General features: G+C 40.2%; 1 protein-coding gene across 19 annotated transcripts in view; it reads left to right on the top strand.

Annotated features, from left to right (window-relative positions):
* Positions 1–19,000, top strand: part of ablim1a (actin binding LIM protein 1a) — a 45,901-nt gene that overhangs the window by 15,591 nt on the left and 11,310 nt on the right. For 7 of the 19 annotated variants that reach the window (XM_078787380.1, XM_078787372.1, XM_078787367.1 and 4 more), the window contains exons 2-15: positions 2,889–3,026; positions 6,396–6,579; positions 6,870–6,979; positions 8,616–8,742; positions 10,046–10,139; positions 12,342–12,429; positions 12,785–12,849; positions 14,297–14,341; positions 16,376–16,453; positions 16,666–16,824; positions 17,021–17,065; positions 17,645–17,680; positions 18,368–18,497; positions 18,873–18,992. In XM_078787380.1, coding sequence (XP_078643506.1) covers positions 2,889–3,026; positions 6,396–6,579; positions 6,870–6,979; positions 8,616–8,742; positions 10,046–10,139; positions 12,342–12,429; positions 12,785–12,849; positions 14,297–14,341; positions 16,376–16,453; positions 16,666–16,824; positions 17,021–17,065; positions 17,645–17,680; positions 18,368–18,497; positions 18,873–18,992 — 1,419 coding nt within the window. The remainder of the gene's footprint in view (positions 1–2,888; positions 3,027–6,395; positions 6,580–6,869; positions 6,980–8,615; positions 8,743–10,045; positions 10,140–12,341; positions 12,430–12,784; positions 12,850–14,296; positions 14,342–16,375; positions 16,454–16,665; positions 16,825–17,020; positions 17,066–17,644; positions 17,681–18,367; positions 18,498–18,872; positions 18,993–19,000) is intronic. The other 12 variants (XM_078787381.1, XM_078787371.1, XM_078787382.1 and 9 more) reach the window with 5 other exon arrangements.

Here is a 19,000-nt window from a genome sequence, read left to right on the forward strand (position 1 = left end):
ACAGCACATAGTAGAGGGAGCACGCAGCGTTGGGATGGAAAAACACAGCACATTCTTTCCCTTCCAAACCTTACTTTTCACATCACTTCTGTACATGCCTTTGGATTGAAACATGACTTTTCCACGCTGGGTTGTGTCAACATAATATAAGACAGTAGTTAGGTCTATTTACTTAAAGTAGTGTTATTAGTTTATTGAATTACAGTACAGTCGTTACTTGTGAATGATGCTGAATGTTGCTTTACATTATAAATCAGACCCAACACATTACTGACACTAAGATTACTCACCCACACATTTACCGTAATGTGCAAAAGTCACAGGCTACCATTAGAGTTGAAATATTTCCCAGTTAGTAATAGTTAGGGCTGCAGCGATAATCTCATAGTACGATACATCCATCCATCTGTTTTCTATGCCGCTTATTCTCACTAGGGTTGCGGGTATGCTGGAGTCTATCCCATCTGTCTTTGGGCAAGCGGCGGGGTACACCCTGGACTGGTCGCCAGCCAATCACAGGGCACATCTAGACAAACAACCATTCACACTCACATTCATACCTATGGACAATTTAACTAACATGCATGTTTTTGGCTACACGGTGGACAAGTGGTTACAAGTAAGCCACAGATCGGGAAGACCTGGTTTTTAATTTCACCCCTGGTCATGTGTGTGGAGTTTGCATGTTCTCCCTGTGTGTGCGTTGGTTTTCTCCGGGTACTCCGGTTTCCTCACATTCTTAATCCATGTGATTGATATCAGCCAATCTCACTCATGGATGATCACTATCGATGATCAGTATCGACGAACTGTCTTCTGGCATTTTAGTCTTGGGTCACTTACTTTCTTTTAGTGTATTTGAAATTGCCGTCTTTTATTTTACTGCCATGTTGTTACTAGTTTCCCGCATTTGAGTTATTATTTATTTATAGCAGCCTGTCACGAAACGACACAAACTAAAAAAAAATGGCTTCCTTTCTCATAAACATGCTCAACCTGTGTTTTTGCAGTGCTCCATTACCCAGATGGCCTGTGGTTTTGTTTGGAGGTGCAATGTCACACTAGGAGTTACTGAGTCTTCACTGTCTGGTTCACCCAGAGATGACTCATTGTCCTACTGAGTGTAATTACATCAGCCGAGAGGTGCCCAATTCCCACATTCTTTCCCCCGTCACTCAAACAGCAGATCCTCTTTTCAGTTTTTGCCATGTTCTTCGCTGCTTGCATGATTTATTATCTTATTTGTTATCAGTTTTGATAATGCCCCTTGAGAATAGACTGATGAAATGCTGTGAAATGTCACTTTTTACTGAACCATCTTATAATATTGCACAACTGTTAATAATCTTAGCCATTAATAGTCTGAATGTGAGTAGAAAAAGTCTTTGGTACACACGTGAGTGCATGTTGCACGTAGAGCTTTGCTTAATGTTCCTGGACGTATCATCGAACAGTGCCAGAAAAAAATGGTATCTGTGTGAAAACTATGTTTACATTCTGCTCAGTATGCTCATAGAAGAGAAACTGCTGCTGCCCCTACATCATATACTGTACAAATGTATGGCTGCCAATAAACTGCACAGAAGAAAGCAACACAGACGTTCTGTTCAGAGGAAGCCTGTTTTATTCTTATCTGAGTTGAGTGTTGGGATCTGCAGTTTGTCAAAGATTTGACAACTCTCTCAAACAACTAACAGTAACTTCGCAATCCATAAGAGGGGAAAAGATGATTTTTAAAATGTAGTTTAGGGTTAAAAGTGCACTAAGAGTGATGAGCGAATTCAAGAAATAATACAAGCAGTTGATGTTTGCTAAATACAAGGATGAAGAGTCTTGAACCAGTCATGATGTGCTATACATATCACTATATTGACACTTACTATGGTACCCATTATGTCATTGGATGCTCATATCACCTCATACTTCGGTACAGGACAAAAAATTACATTCATTCATTCATTTTCTACCGCTTTTTTCTCACGAGGGTCGCGGGGGTGCTGGAGCCTATCCAAGCTGTCTTTGGGCGAGAGGCGGGGTACACCCTGGACTGGTCGCGAGTCAATCACAGGGCACATATAGACAAACAACCATTCACACTCACATTCATACCTATGGACAATTTGGAGTCGCCAATTAACCTAGCATGTTTTTGGAATGTGGGAGGAAACCGGAGTACCCGGAGAAAACCCACGCATGCACGGGGAGAACATGCAAACTCCACACAGAGATGGCCGAGGGTGGAACTGAACCCTGGTCTCCTAGCTGTGAGGTCTGCATGCTAATCACTAGACCGCCGTGCCGCCCCAAAAAATTACAAAATTCAAAAAAACAACCTTAAACTGTATTATGGAAAGCAGGAAGTGAACAAATGTAACAGTTACTGATTGTAAAAGTACCAGATGGAGGGGTAGGATTTAATAAGCTTTGCTTCTTCCTACTCCTTTTGGACATGTGGAACTGTGAACTGATTATGGGATGCACTCAATTGTAATCTGATGCATGTTCAAATGAAATAAAACCATTACCATTACCATTACCATTACCATTACCATTACCATTACCATTACCATTACCATTACCATTACCATTACCATTACCATTACCATTACCACTATTCTGTTTTTGGATTTAGTTTTTGTCATTTGTGTTGATAGTCGACTGTAAGTAGGGGGTCTGACTTGTGCTGACTTGCTAATTGTTTTCCTGCAACACTCACAGCGGTTGGCCTAACCCTTCATGTCCCTGTGTATGTGAGTGTTTGGAGTGTGTGCTCAGACCAGTACCAAGTTGTGTGATGTAACTGCAGACTGTCACATCGTGCAAAGCGGGATGAGTCACCGTCATCATTGGGAGCCCATTACTAATGTTAATGTGTCTTCTTTTTACAGTGGCTCATGCGCAGGACACGCACCACCACTCCACAGAGAAGCCCCTGATCCAGTGCTGTAAGTGCGGGCAGCCATGTAAGGGCGAGGTGCTGCGGGTGCAGAACAAACACTTCCATCTAAAGTGTTTCACATGTAAAGGTACAGGAACGCACTACTGAATTAACGAAGCACAAATTCCATAATTATGCACATTTGCTGTACCGTATACAATATGTACAAGTCACATCAGTCAAATAAATGCATCACAAAGAGGGACTGGACTGGACTGTAAGTCAGCATACCCCTGCGACCCTAGTGTGGATAAGCGGCATAGAAATTCGATGGACCACTATTGGTATCATATGCCAGCCGGTGGTACTATTCTTATAATTTTTGCTATCAAAACGTATAATTTGGAGCAAGCTGCATACAGTCTCTTCAACATATCTGACCAATCTGATGATAGTTTCCTACAAGCTCTTATGTGACAACCTGACTTCAATAGTCGTGGCTCATTTTCACATTTCAGACTTGCGCGGCGGCTCCGCTCTGACTTCCCTGACGAGTGTCCTTCAGTGTTTAACCCCATTAGAGATGAATTTCTGGCACGATCAGTACTTCGATGCCATCGACTGGCCTAGCTGTCGCCTTCTTAAAGGCTCAACCTGTTCCAGCGATGCCTATAGTGGTTAATCCATGACTGGAGCGCTGTTTCAGCTATCAATGAGGGCCCAGAATAACAAGCTTAAAATATGCTTACTCTGAGATTAGTACCTATTTCTGTCTTTAACAAGTGGATGTGCACACATGTCTTGATGGCGTTTGTGAAAGGAGTGCAATGTCCTAGTCAGGAGTTGATTGCCTCATACCCAATTCTAAAGGCTCTTCTGAGTTATTAAACTAATTGCATGCATTTGTATTATTGCATTCAAGCCACAAAACCAAGACATTTCATTCCCCCCAAATGCTTGCATTATAAACCATTTTAGCCTTCTAAAAATTGTGATGTAATACATGACTTTTTCTTTTGATAAGAAGTGATGGTCACCATCACAAAGATCAACTGCCGCTTGCCTCTCAAATCAGTTAGCTTACAAGTTAATCTCATCATCCCTGAGCCCTAATGCAATTAAATCTTATACTCTCCCTCACTCGCTGCTATTCATCCGAAGGACTTAGCGTGGCTCGTTGCATAAGAATGATTAGGTCAAGTTAATGCAAACATCTAAATATTTTCCCCCTTTGCTGCAACATTTCCAAAAGCCATTAAAGACTTAAAAGTCCCCACACTGTGATGCTGGAATGTTTTCTTCGTTCTCTGTGGTTAAAATATTCTAAATATAGATATTACCCCAGCTTGAACTGCAACGGTGACGTCACACACACATATACTCTATTATATGGTTACTTAATACATGAAGAAACACTAGAACATAATAAAATAACTATACACGCCTACAAGTCTAGTTAAACTATAATCATAATAATAAAGCATTAAATTAATATCTCTCTGACAGTTTAGAGCAGTGCTTCTCAAATAGTTTGGTTGCGGGATGCACCATCGCCCCTTAATGACAAGCGGTGACCCAAATGGTCAACATTTTTCAATTTTCTCAAATATCTTCTATCACCCCTCGTTTATTGCGGTCCATTGGTTCCAGACCCGACAGCGATAAGTGAATTTCTGCAGTGGAATTCAATATTAATAAATACAATATTTTTGTAGTTACAACATCCAAAATATGTTTATAACTTTCTAAATATTTTTTTACGACTATTAGAGCCATGTAGACATTAAATAACACCCCCATAGTCACCATTACACTCCTATTATTCTTTGTTTATGCTACGTTGCCAATGCTCAGGCTACAAGATCACTGCAGGGACACAAGAGACAGCCACAGCTTTCAGCATAGCATACTAGTTAGCCTACAATTCCATCCATCCATTTTCTATACCGCTTATCCTCACTAGGGTCGCAGGTATGCTGGAGCCTATTCAAGCTGTTTTCGGGCTGGTCGCCAGCCAATCACAGGGCACATATAGACAAACAACCATTCACACTCACATTCAGACCTATGAACAATTTGGAGTCGTCAATTAACCTAGCATGTTTTTGGGAGGAAACCAAACCGGAGAACACCCCACACAGAGCTACCCACAAGGGAAATCAAACCCGGGTCTCCTAGCTGTGTGGGCTGCGCACGAACCACTCATCCTTGGCTACAATTATTTATTGTAAACTTATGATAGGGTTTCAAACAGAGCGGGGAAGAAGGACAAAGTAAGAAGCCAAAAACATACCACTTCCACACGGAATGGGAGGAGAACATTTTTTCACTCTATTATGTTGGATAATCAGCCGTCACTAATCAGTGACCTATCTATCGGAGCATCCCTAGCATTTAAGCAAGTGTCCTAGCTTGATGGTAATTTACATTGAAAATGGCACATTGTAAATGGTATCAATTAGCATTAGTGATTTTACATGTAGATTTCGAATACCTCCAAATATGACAATTAAATAGATATTTAAGAGGCACACTCCACTTAAACAAATGATGTACAGTAATGTCGGACTCGGATATATCGGAAATTCGCTCACAACGGACAGATAAAAAAGAACCAATTTTTCTGTAATGCATTTCCAATAAAAATTCATTGCATATATCGGATTTTTTTATAACGGATTTCGCCTATTTCAGAAAAAATCTCCAGTCCCGTTCCAATTTCCCTCGCATATATCGGATGGCTGCATCGTGGCCTTTGATCCATCTTTGATCCATGTTCACAGCCAAAGCTGAAGATTATAACATCTTTGTATGAATTACAGACATGTACATGAGCATGCACAACAAAATAAAAAAAAAATTCTCAAATCTGTAGAAATGCCTTCTTGTTGCTATTAGGGAGGTTTAGAAACCAAACGATAAACGTAAGTGCAAACGATAATGACGTCACAGGCTATTGAAATGTATGGGAACTTGCTGACTTGTCAATAGCCTGTGACGTCATTATCGTTTGCGTTTATCGTTTGGTTTCTAAACCTCCCTAATAGCAACAAGAAGGCATTTCTACAGATTTGAGAATTTTTTTTTTTTATTTCGTTGTACATGCTCATAGTATTTTCCAACCTTTTAACCCTAACGCAGTGTGTCTTTGTTTTACATAACAAAGTTCTAACTGAATAGAAGGAACTAACTACATAGTGTGGAATATTTAAAGCCACTTATCTTCAGGGGCAGATCAAGACTGTTTCCTGGGCTGGACAATTGTACAATTGTTGCGTTGAGCACGACACAGTCATTTACATGAACATTCAAGGTGGCGCCTTGTCATTGGAATAAATATTCTGACTGGCAACCCTGAAAGGAATTTATATGTTTGAAGTCTTTTTTTTCCCAAGTACACTAGTAAGTCTTGACAAAGCACTCATGCATAGAGGAGTGCGGTGCTTGATGGCTGAGTGTTTGCTGTAGTATGAGCTGAGCATGAAATGATCCGTGCCACTATATGTGCTCTGTGCAGTGTGCGGGTGTGACCTGGCCCAGGGGGGCTTCTTCATGAAGAATGGAGAGTATCTGTGCACGCTGGACTACCAACGCATGCATGGTACCCGCTGCAATGGATGCGGGGACTTTGTGGAGGGGGAAGTGGTCACTGCATTAGGAAAGACGTATCACCCGGCCTGCTTTGTCTGCACTATCTGCAAGTAAGCTTCAAATTGATCATGCTGTTCGTTGGATTGTAGCATTAAAATGCGTAAATGGGAAGGTTTTACATGCCAATAAGTCAGGGAAATATCTCATTACAGTACATCCTTGGTCAGTTTTGGCTAAGACCCTCTCTTTTTTGTTGCTTTTATTTGTATATTATGCACCATTATACGGCAGATAAATGGATGGATAGACCGACTGATAGATGAACCTCCAAGCCACATTCAATAAACTTGAACCACAGTGTCGGTCTGTTTACCAATAACTGATGCCATCCCCTTTCCAGACGGCCCTTCCCCGCCGGAGACAGGGTGACCTTTAATGGGAAGGACTGTTTGTGTCAATACTGCCTTGAACCTATGTCTCCAGGACCAAAAGACATCCTGGGCTCCAGCAGTAAGTAACTCTTGTCTCATCACTAATGCATTGGAAGGCATTGTCTTTTATCAAGTATGAATTTATTTGGATTTAGGAAGTCAGATGCAGGATTTATAGAATATTGTATTAAGGCATGGTAAGTCTTTTATTAACTCATTCACCTCCAAAGACTTATTTATACATTTTTTTAAAGTTTTTTTATAGACAAAATAGGTGATGATGCAATTGCACAACAGAAGAGATCATGTTTGGTGCAGTTTTAAGCCATAAAAATAGCCACAAGGTGGCTGAAGTGCACTCCACAGTGAGCAGGAAGTTAAAAAGCACGGAGCTGTGTAGCATGCACAGTTAAGCATTGAAGGGAAATTCTAATGCATGCACACGCAAATACGCAAACACAGTTACAAATGTGAAATTTATAAATAGTTCTTGGTCATATATTGGTAAATAAATAGTTATTTTCCTGTAAAACAACCATTGTTTGAAATGTATTTTTTCACAAAAATTATGTTTTTTCCCTTTTTTGTTGAAAACAACCTATGTTTTGCTGCTGATTACTAAAGAACGGAAACAAACATTGTTCTTCTGATGAAATATGAGAGTAAACTTTTTTTTTGGTGTGTACCGTGTTTAAATAGCCCTTGAACACAATATCCAGAATGCCTTGAAAAATCAGTCAAAATCATCAAAAATGGCCAGTACTGAGAGGGATGTCTTATGAAAAATGACTGTAATTGAATGAGTTAAAGTATGCATGGTACATTAGGTACTCCCATTCATTTCAAGGTAATTGAACAAAGTACTAAATTGGTATTAGCTGCAATGAATAAAAAAAACACAACGGTATTCTTATTTATTTTAAATGTAGCAGCTTGAGTATAATACATTTAACTATTCATATTTGTTCATATTTGATTAAAATCGCCATAATCTACAGAATGTACAATATTTGTGTCATTGTTATGTGAGTGTATGTTAAGACATGAGGAACATGAGCCGAACAAGTTCTAACAACTGTTTTCTAGCAATATTGAGTAACAACTAGTGAAGACTGAAAGATGAGCTGTTTCTACAGGAGTTTGTTCTCTTCTCCAGACATTCCTTACTAAATTAAGCAGGATTTTCTTTTCCTCAGGAAAGGGGAATTTGCAACCCCCGAACCCTCACCCTCTAAATCTTTCTTCTTTTCCTCTGTCTCTCCTTTTCCCACCATCGCTCTCACCACCCAGCGGCCTCTCCGCTGACAGTTAAAGAGCTTTCAGACAAGGTCACCTATGAATAAGACATGCTTATTCTCCTCACGTCATCACCGCAACCCTGTTATGTCTTACGTACTTACGTCCCCTGTGGATGCAGAAGGTTCTGCTTTCATCCTCTACTCATTAAAGATGCGATGACATTTTGGTCATTAAGGGAACCAACCCGCTCACACTGTTTACAGCCTCTGCATCATTCTTAGGTATGGAAAGCCATGTCTTCAGAGATACGTGATATAAAGTGGCGGCTATTACCAATTTGTGGCTTTGGTTTCACTCTGTTCACCAAGTTCAGGGTATTAAAAATTTGAAGTGAGCATTAAATGAGTCCACACTTATTTTGTTTTATTGGAAGTTGACATTGGCATTGATAGGTAATGCATGTTTTGCTACTTTAGATTGTGCAGGGTGTGGCCGAGACATTAAGAACGGACAGGCTCTCTTAGCGTTGGACAAACAGTGGCATCTGGGCTGCTTCAAGTGTAAGGCCTGCTGCAAAGTGTTAACCGGAGAGTACATAAGCAAGTAAGTAACTTAAGCTCCATTTCTAGTTTGGTAGAGTCCTTTTTCAATTTCAGCATTTAGTTCTCACTCTTCCCTTTGGTGGAGCTAAACGCACTGCAGCTCATTGATTGGTCAATGCACATGAATAGAAGAACAAATACAATGCCTTCATATTTACACTATACAGTATAAAGGTGCATCTCAATACATTATAATATCTTTGAAAAGTTATTTTCTTAGCTCAATCCAAAGAGTTATTATGAGCTAGCTAGCAATGCACATCATTGGGACCTACCTATTTTGACTGCAAAGCCCTCAAAAAATACTAACAACATTTTATTATTTTATATACATGCTTTGAGCATGTATTAACAAGTACATCCATGATAACATATAATTCTTGCCATATTTTGATGGTGTAAAACATTACCGAAACGTCTTTCCTAGGCGCAGTGATTTGACATACTAGCTACTATGAGCTTACGCTACGTCCGTCAGCAACAGCAGCTTAGACAACGACAACACTTACAATGCCCACTTATTGGGATGGCTGTGTCTTCCAGCACAAGACTTGTGATCCAGTCCTCAGGTAAAAAAAATGCTGACAGGAAACCGGCATCCTGTTGTGTCTTCATTGCGAAACTGAGAGCTCGGTATCCACTCTTACGTCTGTGAATGATTCCGAGACTAGCAGTTAGCTCGGCGTTGTGTTACTCGGCCAGATAAATATAGTTTTTCGTGTTACAGTACCTGCTACAATAACAATGTCACTGTAGCTTGGTTAATATACAATGCAGTAATGTAAATAGTATTTTTGGGTTTTTTTTAGCACCAAAATGGGTACCTGCCATGACGTGCATTGTTAGCTAGCTCATACTAACTAGTTTTCTGTCGTTACAATGCACAGAAAAGGGAAAGAATAATGTGTTCATGTTTCACATAACAAATGAATGATGAATGATGGGCAAAATTCCCCCCAAAATGCCATTTTCCTTTAAATAGTCTCTCATTTTGAAACAATTTGCACAATATTTGCATTTATTGAGATGCACCAGGAGGATACAAGATGCACATATAATGATGTGACTGCTAGATATTAAGAAAAAAGTTGCGCTAACAATGATAAAACCCTCATTATAAATTTAATGTATTTGCAAAGTAAATGAAATTGCAATATATCAACTTTAAATTGTTCAACACAGCTAAAGTTATAAATTACCATCTAACTGTGTACATTTAGAAAATAAATGCAAGTTACAACAGCGGAATAATTTGGATTGGGACTGTAAGTTACTGTTACTCAGATTTGACTACCTCTGCTTAGGGATGGTGCTCCCTACTGTGAGAAGGACTACCAGATTCACTTTGGAGTGCAGTGCGAGGCGTGTCATCAGTTCATCACCGGCAAAGTGCTCGAGGTAAGCGACAAAGCCATTATGCACCAACTATAATTACTGAGAAATTTTGGAAATCTAGCTAACCCAAAGTGGTTGCTCTCTCTTTTTCTTTGAAAATGTGGATTTACATAACGTGCTGCTACTTAAATTCAGTTTCCCATAAATGTACTTTGTTAATCTGCGCTGTAATCGCTCCAACACGGAGCCAAACACTCTCTTGACATGAAAGTGTTCTACTAAAAGATTAATTCTGGGTAGATTTTCAGCTCTTTCCAACTCAAAATGCTTGCAAACACCAACTATAAGCCCACTTTGCCAGAAATTATGTAAATATTACATAAAATGTCTAATGTGATGTTAAGTTCTGCATCTGCGATGAAATTATTACTTGCAGTTAGCTTGTAATGTTGCAGTATGTCTTCCTTATTGTTTGTATTTGTACATGTAATCAGCGCTTCAGCCCGACTGGGCCTTGATCCAATCAGACAACGAGTCATTTCATAATATGAAAATGTCACTGCCAGCCAGCCATCTGAGCTTACGGTAATCCAGCATTAAGGCAGGACTTTATGACAATAGGAAAAGATCTCCGCATCTCACTCATGAGCTGCTGCCAAAGCATCGCTGGTGCCAAATGGATGCCAGGCTGTCTGACACTTTCATCAGTGACAAGTTCAAAGAAAACATTTGCTTTGGAAAAACAGAGCACCGCCTGAACTCTACTGGCACGTTGGAAGCCGCTCTGTCTAGTAGATAAGATTTTATTTTAATAGTGGAGTTGTGTGGAGAGCTGCCAACACTTTCTTCCAAAAATGTCACACGTGTTGAATTACTTTGAGAGCCGGTGACAGTGAAGGCCATTGTGTGTGATTCATAGTCATTAAACTATTCATGGGCGCCTCATTGTGTTTGATAGAATCTATCTATTTGTTATTTTCCTGGTTTTGTTCTCAATTCAACACCTACCTGAAGGTCAAACACCCACTAGTATGTTTTTTCATTGTGTGTTCCTTTTGTGTACAACATGGAGTGCTAGTTGGATAATGTGGACAATTCATGTAAATAATAGAGGGAAGGGGGAATCATCCATCCATCCATTTTCTATTCTTCAGACTTGTAGACTATATTGAATGCATTTTAACATTCCCACATCATTGATCTATTATAACAGCACATAAGTTTAGATCAGGGGCCTCAAACTCAATTTACTTGGGGGCCGCTGGAGCTCGGGTCTGGGTGAGACTGGGCCGCATCAGGCTTTCCAAAAAAAAACAAAAAAACGCATTTATTAAAAACAAATTTTTTTTAAAAAGCTTTAGTTTGAATTTTCTACAAGTGAAAGCTCTGATAAAACATTCCACTGTTCTCAAATATCTTACTTTTTATATTTCTACACAAAATAAGATGAAAAATAAATAAACAAATCAAGAATAAAGAAAATCAATCAGTAATAAATAATAATAATAATAAAACGGCAAATAATAAAAACTTAAGAAACCACATATAGTTGGTGGGTAGACAAATTATTTTTTTCAGATTAAAATGAACAAAGCATTATTAGAGCCCTGTAGACATGACAAAACACGACTATAGTCACATTTATATGCTTTTTATTTACAACATATTACGCAACTGCAGGGTCTTGAGACACATGCTAACTCGCAAACTAGAGAGCTAGCGACCTAAACGGTAGCCTTCAAGTTATTTCCTTTAAACTTAAATAGCCAAAAACTTACCACTTCCACACGGATAGGGAGGATAACTATTAACAGTTATTTAACCTTTAACATGAACATTAATCAAACGTAATAATTTTTTCTGGGTACATGATACCATACAGCATCCATATCAAACTTGCGCGGGCCGCACTAACATTAAACTTTCATATCAAGGCGGGGGCCTCAAACTAGTGTCCTGTGGGCCACATTCGGCCCGCAGGCCACGTGTTTGAGACCCCTGGTTTAGATGGATATCCTCAGATGTTTGAAACCAGGTGGACTGTAAAGTTTCTCTTTCACATTTTTCTGACTGAGGTATTATGAGGCGCCTCGCTGTCTTTGAGGAAACGTCCCAGGGTTCAACAGGCTTTGGCGTTCTGAGCCGGCGAGCATATCTGACTACAGTGATATTATTGAGTTTATTTCCTGCCTGACCACTGCAGATGTAATTGATCTTCCTTTTTCCTCTTATGGAAGATCTTTTCTTTGTAATGTTTTTTTGCAGGCAGGAGATAAGCATTACCACCCCAGCTGTGCCAGATGTAGCAGGTGCAATCAGATGTTCACCGAAGGAGAAGAGATGTACCTGCAAGGTGAGCTGACGTTCTTGTGTGGTTATCTCCACGTTTATTCTTTATTCTTCCATGAAGCGTTTTAAAAGCAACATCAAGACTGTTTGGTACAAGCAGACTGTGAAAAATTTATGAGTGCAAATGAACAGGAATGTCTGCAGAGGGCTTTTGCCTTGCACAAGGCTCGAGAAGAGCTACTGTTGCAATGCAGAATGATGCATTGTTACATTGATGCTGTTTTGGGTTTATTTTGTTTACAGACATATAATAATAATAATACAATAGTATTGTGTATGTAATAAGATTGTGTGTGTCTTAAAACTCAATAAACAAATGTAAACAAATAAATGTAATAATCCTGAATTTGTGTCTTCAGGATCAACCGTGTGGCATCCTGGCTGCAAGAACACGACGAGAACAGAGGAAAGACACAGGGAGAGGGTAGGAATCTGTGTGTTCACTTATCCTCAACTTAAGCACAAGGCACTTTTCTGTTCATGTCCCATGACAACATTTTGTGGGAATGGAGAGGAATTCTGAATAGTATGAAGCGATTCTTATCAGGAAAGCCCCTTCCTAAACTAAATGGTTGTTTTGGTGAAATGTTCGATATAGCGCTGTTCTGCAGTAGGTAGTGCAATGTATTTACCTCTCACAGGGACTTCTATCAAAACATCTGACACAAAATATTATTTTATAATCGGGGTCCAATGGGCGAGACAGCGGAACCTGTTTAGGTTGGCACCTGACAACATGGCTCAGTCCACCAACTTACCAAGTCCTGGTCCACTATTACGTAAAAGTACCCACTGACTGTACATGGCGGAGCACTTTCATCTGTTTAAAAAACGTCTATGAAAACTGGATCAGTTTATGTTGTCGTAGTATTTTTAGCAAAGCTAATTTGTGGTTATGTCAAAACTAGGGATGCATTGATCGATCAGCTGATATCAATGAAAAAACACTGTATCCATAGCGGCCGATACTTCCTTTAAAACGCCACTGCAGCATCCGGAACAAGCATGTCTGCCGTGTGTGGGACTTTCTGTCTTTGTGAGAGTCATATAAGTTTTGCACCATGTTAAACGTGCCTCAAAAATGTCTCACCGGGGCGGCACTTTAAAAAGCTGGAGATTTGTGAGGCATTTGGAATCTAGGAAATATGCAGGATTGGCTAATCCTTTATTATTATCATATTATCACTGTTGCAGTTCTAATGATACATTTACAACATTTACATCTGTTTACTGAATGGAGAAAAGTATGCCATTTTGAAATGTCAAATCTGTAGGAACCTTGAATATGATTAATAATGAATGAAATATAATTAACTGAAATTCAAAACGGGCTGCACGGCGGTCGAGTTGTTAGCGCGCAGACCTCACAGCTAGGAGACCCGAGTTCAATCCCATCCTCGGTCATCTCTGTGTGGAGTTTGCATGTTCTCCCCGTGCATGCGTGGGTTTTCTCCGGGTACTCCGGTTTCCTCCCACATTCCAAAAACATGCTAGGTTAATTGGCGACTCCAAATTGTCCATAGGTATGAATGTGAGTGTGAATGGTTGTTTGTCTATATGTGCCCTGTGATTGGCTGGCCACCAGTCCAGGGTGTACCTCGCCTCTCGCCCGAAGACAGCTGGGATAGGCTCCAGCACCCCGCGACCCTCGTGAGGATAAGAAGTAGAAAATGAATGAATGAATAATTTTGTCTTTAAAAATAGTCTTGAAAACCAAGTGTCGTCTTATACTAAGTTCCGTCTTACGCTTCTGTCCATTCAGTAGATCTAGTTCCCTTTTTGACTTGTTGAGTTTATGTATGTGTGAAGTCAGACAGGAGAGTTCAACCCCTGTTTGATGCCCTGTGAAACCCCTCTCCCTTCCTCCACAGCTGTTGCCACCGTCCCTCTTATTCCTTCAAAAAACAGAAAGGCAGGTACTGTAATCGCTATTGGCTGTGTGATGGCATCATTGTGTCTCACCCTACACATAGGACACAGTACCTACACAGTACACTGTATGCTGCCATCTGCTGGGAACAGCTCGCAGTGCCTTATCTTTGCTTTCAGAGTCATTCAGAATAATGACTAATTTGTCTTTTTGTAAAGGACCCATTTACCCATTAGGTTAAATGCTCATTTAATTATACTACATTCAGAACCGCTGCTGTCATGCAAACAATTCATATTTCATAATGGTTCTCAAAAACCACAGCTCTACACCACACACATTCACTTTGCAAATTTGCAAATGAATGACTCCATCCTGAGCTGACATGTTGATAAGCATTTGAAATGACTTCCAGTAATACAGGGGTTGCAAATCTCTCCCATCGCTTATGCTCATAATGGCAAAATGATGTCACATTGGTGTGTTTTGGGAAATACAGTGGTGTAAAAAGAGTGTTTGCCCCTTCCTGTTTTCTTATTTTTTGCATGTTAGTCACATTTAAACGTTTCAGATCATCAAACAAATTTAAATGTTAGTCAATGACATCACAACCTAAATGCAGTTTTAAAATTATTCAGGGAGAAAAAAAATCCAAAGCTACATGGCTCTGTCTGGAAAAGTGAACTTTTTGGAAGGTGTGTGTCCCGTTACATCTGGCGTAAAAGTAAGTAAAGAATATCATACCAACAGTAAAATATGGTGGTGGTAGTGTGATGGTTTTGGACTTGCTGTGATAAATGGAACCATGAATTGTGCCGTCTACCAAAAAATCCTAGAGGGGAATATCTGGCCATTTGTGTGTGACCACAAGCTGAAACCAACTTGGGTTCTACAACAGGACAATGACCCAAAACACACCAGCAGGAAAACAGAAAAACAAAATTAAGACTTAGCCAAAGTCCTGACCCGAATCCTATTGAGAGGCTGTGGCATGACATTAAAAGGTGCTTCATGCTGGAAAACTCTCCAATATGGCTGAATTACAACAATTCTGCAAAAAGGAATGGGGCAAAACGCTTGACTGGCCCAACCAGTTCCAGTATTAGGTTTAGAGGGTAGGGTTTTTTTTTCTCCCTTAATAATTTAAGTTAATGTCATATTCAAATTAGTTTGATGATCTAAACATTTAAGTGTGACAAACAAGCAAAAAAATAAGAAATCAGGAGGGGCGCCAAACACTTTTTCATACCAGTGTACTGTATATACAGTACAGTAAAGTCTCGTTATATCAATATCGGTTATATCGATAGTACTGCTTATTACGATACTATTTTCACTTCCCGGCAAATTTCTAGTCTTTTATGATATAATTAGTTCCGGTTAGTACGATACCCAGTTATTACGATAATCCGGTTAATACGATGCCCTTTTCATCTCCCGCCAGCCAATTTGGTCTGCTTATATCGATACAAAAGCAGCTTAAAGCTGAATCAATATTTGCTTAAGGATTTCAATACCACCATTAGCGAAATCTGTAAACGGCGTATTGTTTGATTTTTGGCTAACACCGTTTCGGCTTTTCCACCAACGGACTTTAATTAGAGGATTACAGGTAATTAATATGAGGTAAGTATTAAACAATCTTTTGAAGTAAAGGAGTAAATATTTGTATAATTTAGAGGGAAGATGCAGTGAATAGACTTAGTGTTTTCATGACGAGGATGACGAGGATGAAGAACCAACTGACATAGCATACACACCTATTCCAACGAAGACACAAGCGTACAAATACATGTATTTAATTGTGTTGTATTCAGATATCTTTTTATCGCCTGCAATAATCACTGTTTTTCATATGTACATGCAATGTTCGTGCATTATTGCCCACTTTTAATGCAGTTCGGCGCAGGATCGGATATATCGATAGTCCGGTTATATCGATATTTTTTCCGACTCCCGAGAATATCGATATAACGAGACTTTACTACATATAGTTAGAAAAGGGGGGCTGTGGATGATGACAAGCTGGCGGCCCAAGTGAAATGTTGGGACTAACTATTCCATTTCCTGCCTTCTGCAGCCTACAAGGTCGTCATCTGAGAGTATTTCTTCCAGACCTGGTTCAAGCATACCTGGCTCACCGGGTCACACAATCTATGTAAGATAGCCCAGATACTTATTATGTCTCTATGGTATGCTGAAGCTGTCTACTGTTCCCTTTCTCCAAATGAGAAATATTCCTTTCCCATCCTATTCATGCTAAGCCCAATTGTTACATTTGCACCTTATTCAAGAAGACTTGACTGTACATAAGCAGTATCTCTTTGCTTATGTCTGTGTGTGCATGTTTGTCTTTATTTGTCTCCCTAGGCAAAAGTAGACAATGAGATTCTTGATTACAGAGACCTAGCTGCCATTCCAAAAGTCAAAGCCATTTATGACATTGAGCGCCCTGATCTTATTACCTATGAACCTATGTACACCACCTCCCTGGAGGAGAGAGAGGAGAGACGAGAGAGTGTAGGAGAGGTAAACAACCATGCATGCTTCTCACCTTGCATGCACGCCATCCTTGTGGTCATGTTGAACTGCAAGAATGCATTTCCAAAACTGATCCTCTGTTTACTTGTGGAAAAACTTCTTAAAGTGTTTGGATAGTATGTCATCATCAAAATTGCCAATGCAGCTTCACAGATTTGCTCATGAACTTTACTGTCCTTCACAGCTCCTTAATGCCAGACGGGAGCGTTCACCCTTGCCTGATGACAAGGTGAGTTACATTAATGGATGGGTCAGTTATACATATTCTATTGTTGTCATCTTCTTCAGAGTCACTGGGAAACTTAGGAGGGGAGGTGGCGTACAACCCTGGACTGTTCAGCTGTCTGCCACAGGGCTCACACAAAAACAGACAACCATTCACACTCACATTCACTCCAATGCTTTTGGACTGTGGGAAGACTCACATACAGAGAACTGGAATAAGCACAAACAGAACACACTAACTCTACACAGATAGGTCCTTCTTTCTGGAAGGCAACAACCGACACGCTGTTGTCCTGAAGCTGATGAATGGTTAGTTTATTTGGATCATTCTTAACATAATTACATTGTACATCGTATGTTTACACTTGCACATACATCCATCCATTTTCCTCTGCTTATTTGAGTCAGGATGACAATGATAGCAGTTTCAGTAGGGAAGCCCAGGCTTCCACTGGGGAGTGGGAGGGGGCACCAAGGCATTCCCAGGCCAGCTGGAAGATAATGTCTCCGGCGTGTTCTAGTGTCGCCTCTGTGGTGTCTTCCTGGCTGAACAGTACCTCATCCACACTTCTGTTGTTTTTAGTCTTTCAGAACCATGTCACCCACCCTATCCAATGAGGTGAGCTTTTGAACTATGAAGTTTAATGTTCCTTGTCTAGCTTTTTTATTATTATTATTTTTTTACACTTTGGCATCAGTGACGTGTGGTCAGGGGAGGCAAGATGAGACCTCTTGATGGCTTAGCAGGCAAGCCTCACCTACTGTCTAAGTGCACACTGAGTTGGCTCATAGCATCTGCCAGGTTGTGTTTGTCAGCACATCGCTGTATAGCCTGTGTAGTGTCTTTAATATATGTGTTACATTATTATTCTTTCTAATCAGACAAAAAAACCTGAACTGTTATATAGTACCGATGCATTCTGGAGAGGTGGGGGTGTGCTAGAGCTGGAAGGTGCTTGTCAGCCCCCCTTCCACGGAGGAAAAGCCAGTATTTTTTACTGGTATCTTAACTGAAATACACAAACAGCGGTGCGGAATGAATGCATGAATTTAACTGCCAAGATGGCCAAGATGGAGGATTATAAACCCAACCTCACCAGGAGGGGATCTGACTTTTACAGCAAATTATCAGAACTTGGTACTTAGAAGTGACTAATAATAATAATAATAAACAACCTGTATTAACATAAAAAAGTACAAAGGAGTCAGTGAATGCCTCATCAGCCGTGAACCCCACCGCACATCACTGCTTGGCACTACAGTTTGTATAGTATTTAATACTGCGTATGTGTGTACTGTATATTAGGGATGTTATGACAAGCGAGAACGCACCCTCCAAAGGTCCACCAGTCAGGGATCTATAGGCTCGCCTGTTTATAATCGCCATGGTTACACACCCACCCTGTCACGGTCCCCGCAGCATTTTCACAGACCAGGTGAGTACTTGAGTGGATGGTTTGTGACTACAATGCAACATTATTTAATGATCTCATCTGATAGGAGTCGTCAAATCAGTATTGTAGCATGTACTTAGGTTTCTTAGTTCCCTCTCAGGTGTTATGACCATGTCTCCTTCACCAAAATTAACATCACAACTTCTCAAACTGTAGCGATATGTAAAAGAAAGTAACATGTTTTACATTTTTTTTCACATTTGTTCTAATTTCTTTGCTAATTTCCACTTTTCTTTCAATGCTCGCATATCTTCCTTTTCTTTTGCCCCTCACTCTGTCACCCTCTATCACCCTCCCACAATGTGCCACCCTGCTGGCTGCTCCCGGGGGTCCCACACACTCCCTTCCTCCTCGCAGAGGCTCTGACAGGCATGCAGAAACTCTGCTCCTCCCTGTGCAGTAACAGTGTGGGCTCCAGAAATAATGACTCCCGCCCCACCTCCCCTTTCAGACACCACTTCCTGCCCCATACCCAAGGTAAGGCC

Source organism: Doryrhamphus excisus, linkage group LG20 (genome assembly GCF_037039965.1).
Source record: "Doryrhamphus excisus strain RoL-2023G ecotype Guam linkage group LG20, RoL_Dexc_Guam_v1.1, whole genome shotgun sequence".
NCBI classification, from domain to species: Eukaryota; Metazoa; Chordata; class Actinopteri; order Syngnathiformes; family Syngnathidae; genus Doryrhamphus; species Doryrhamphus excisus.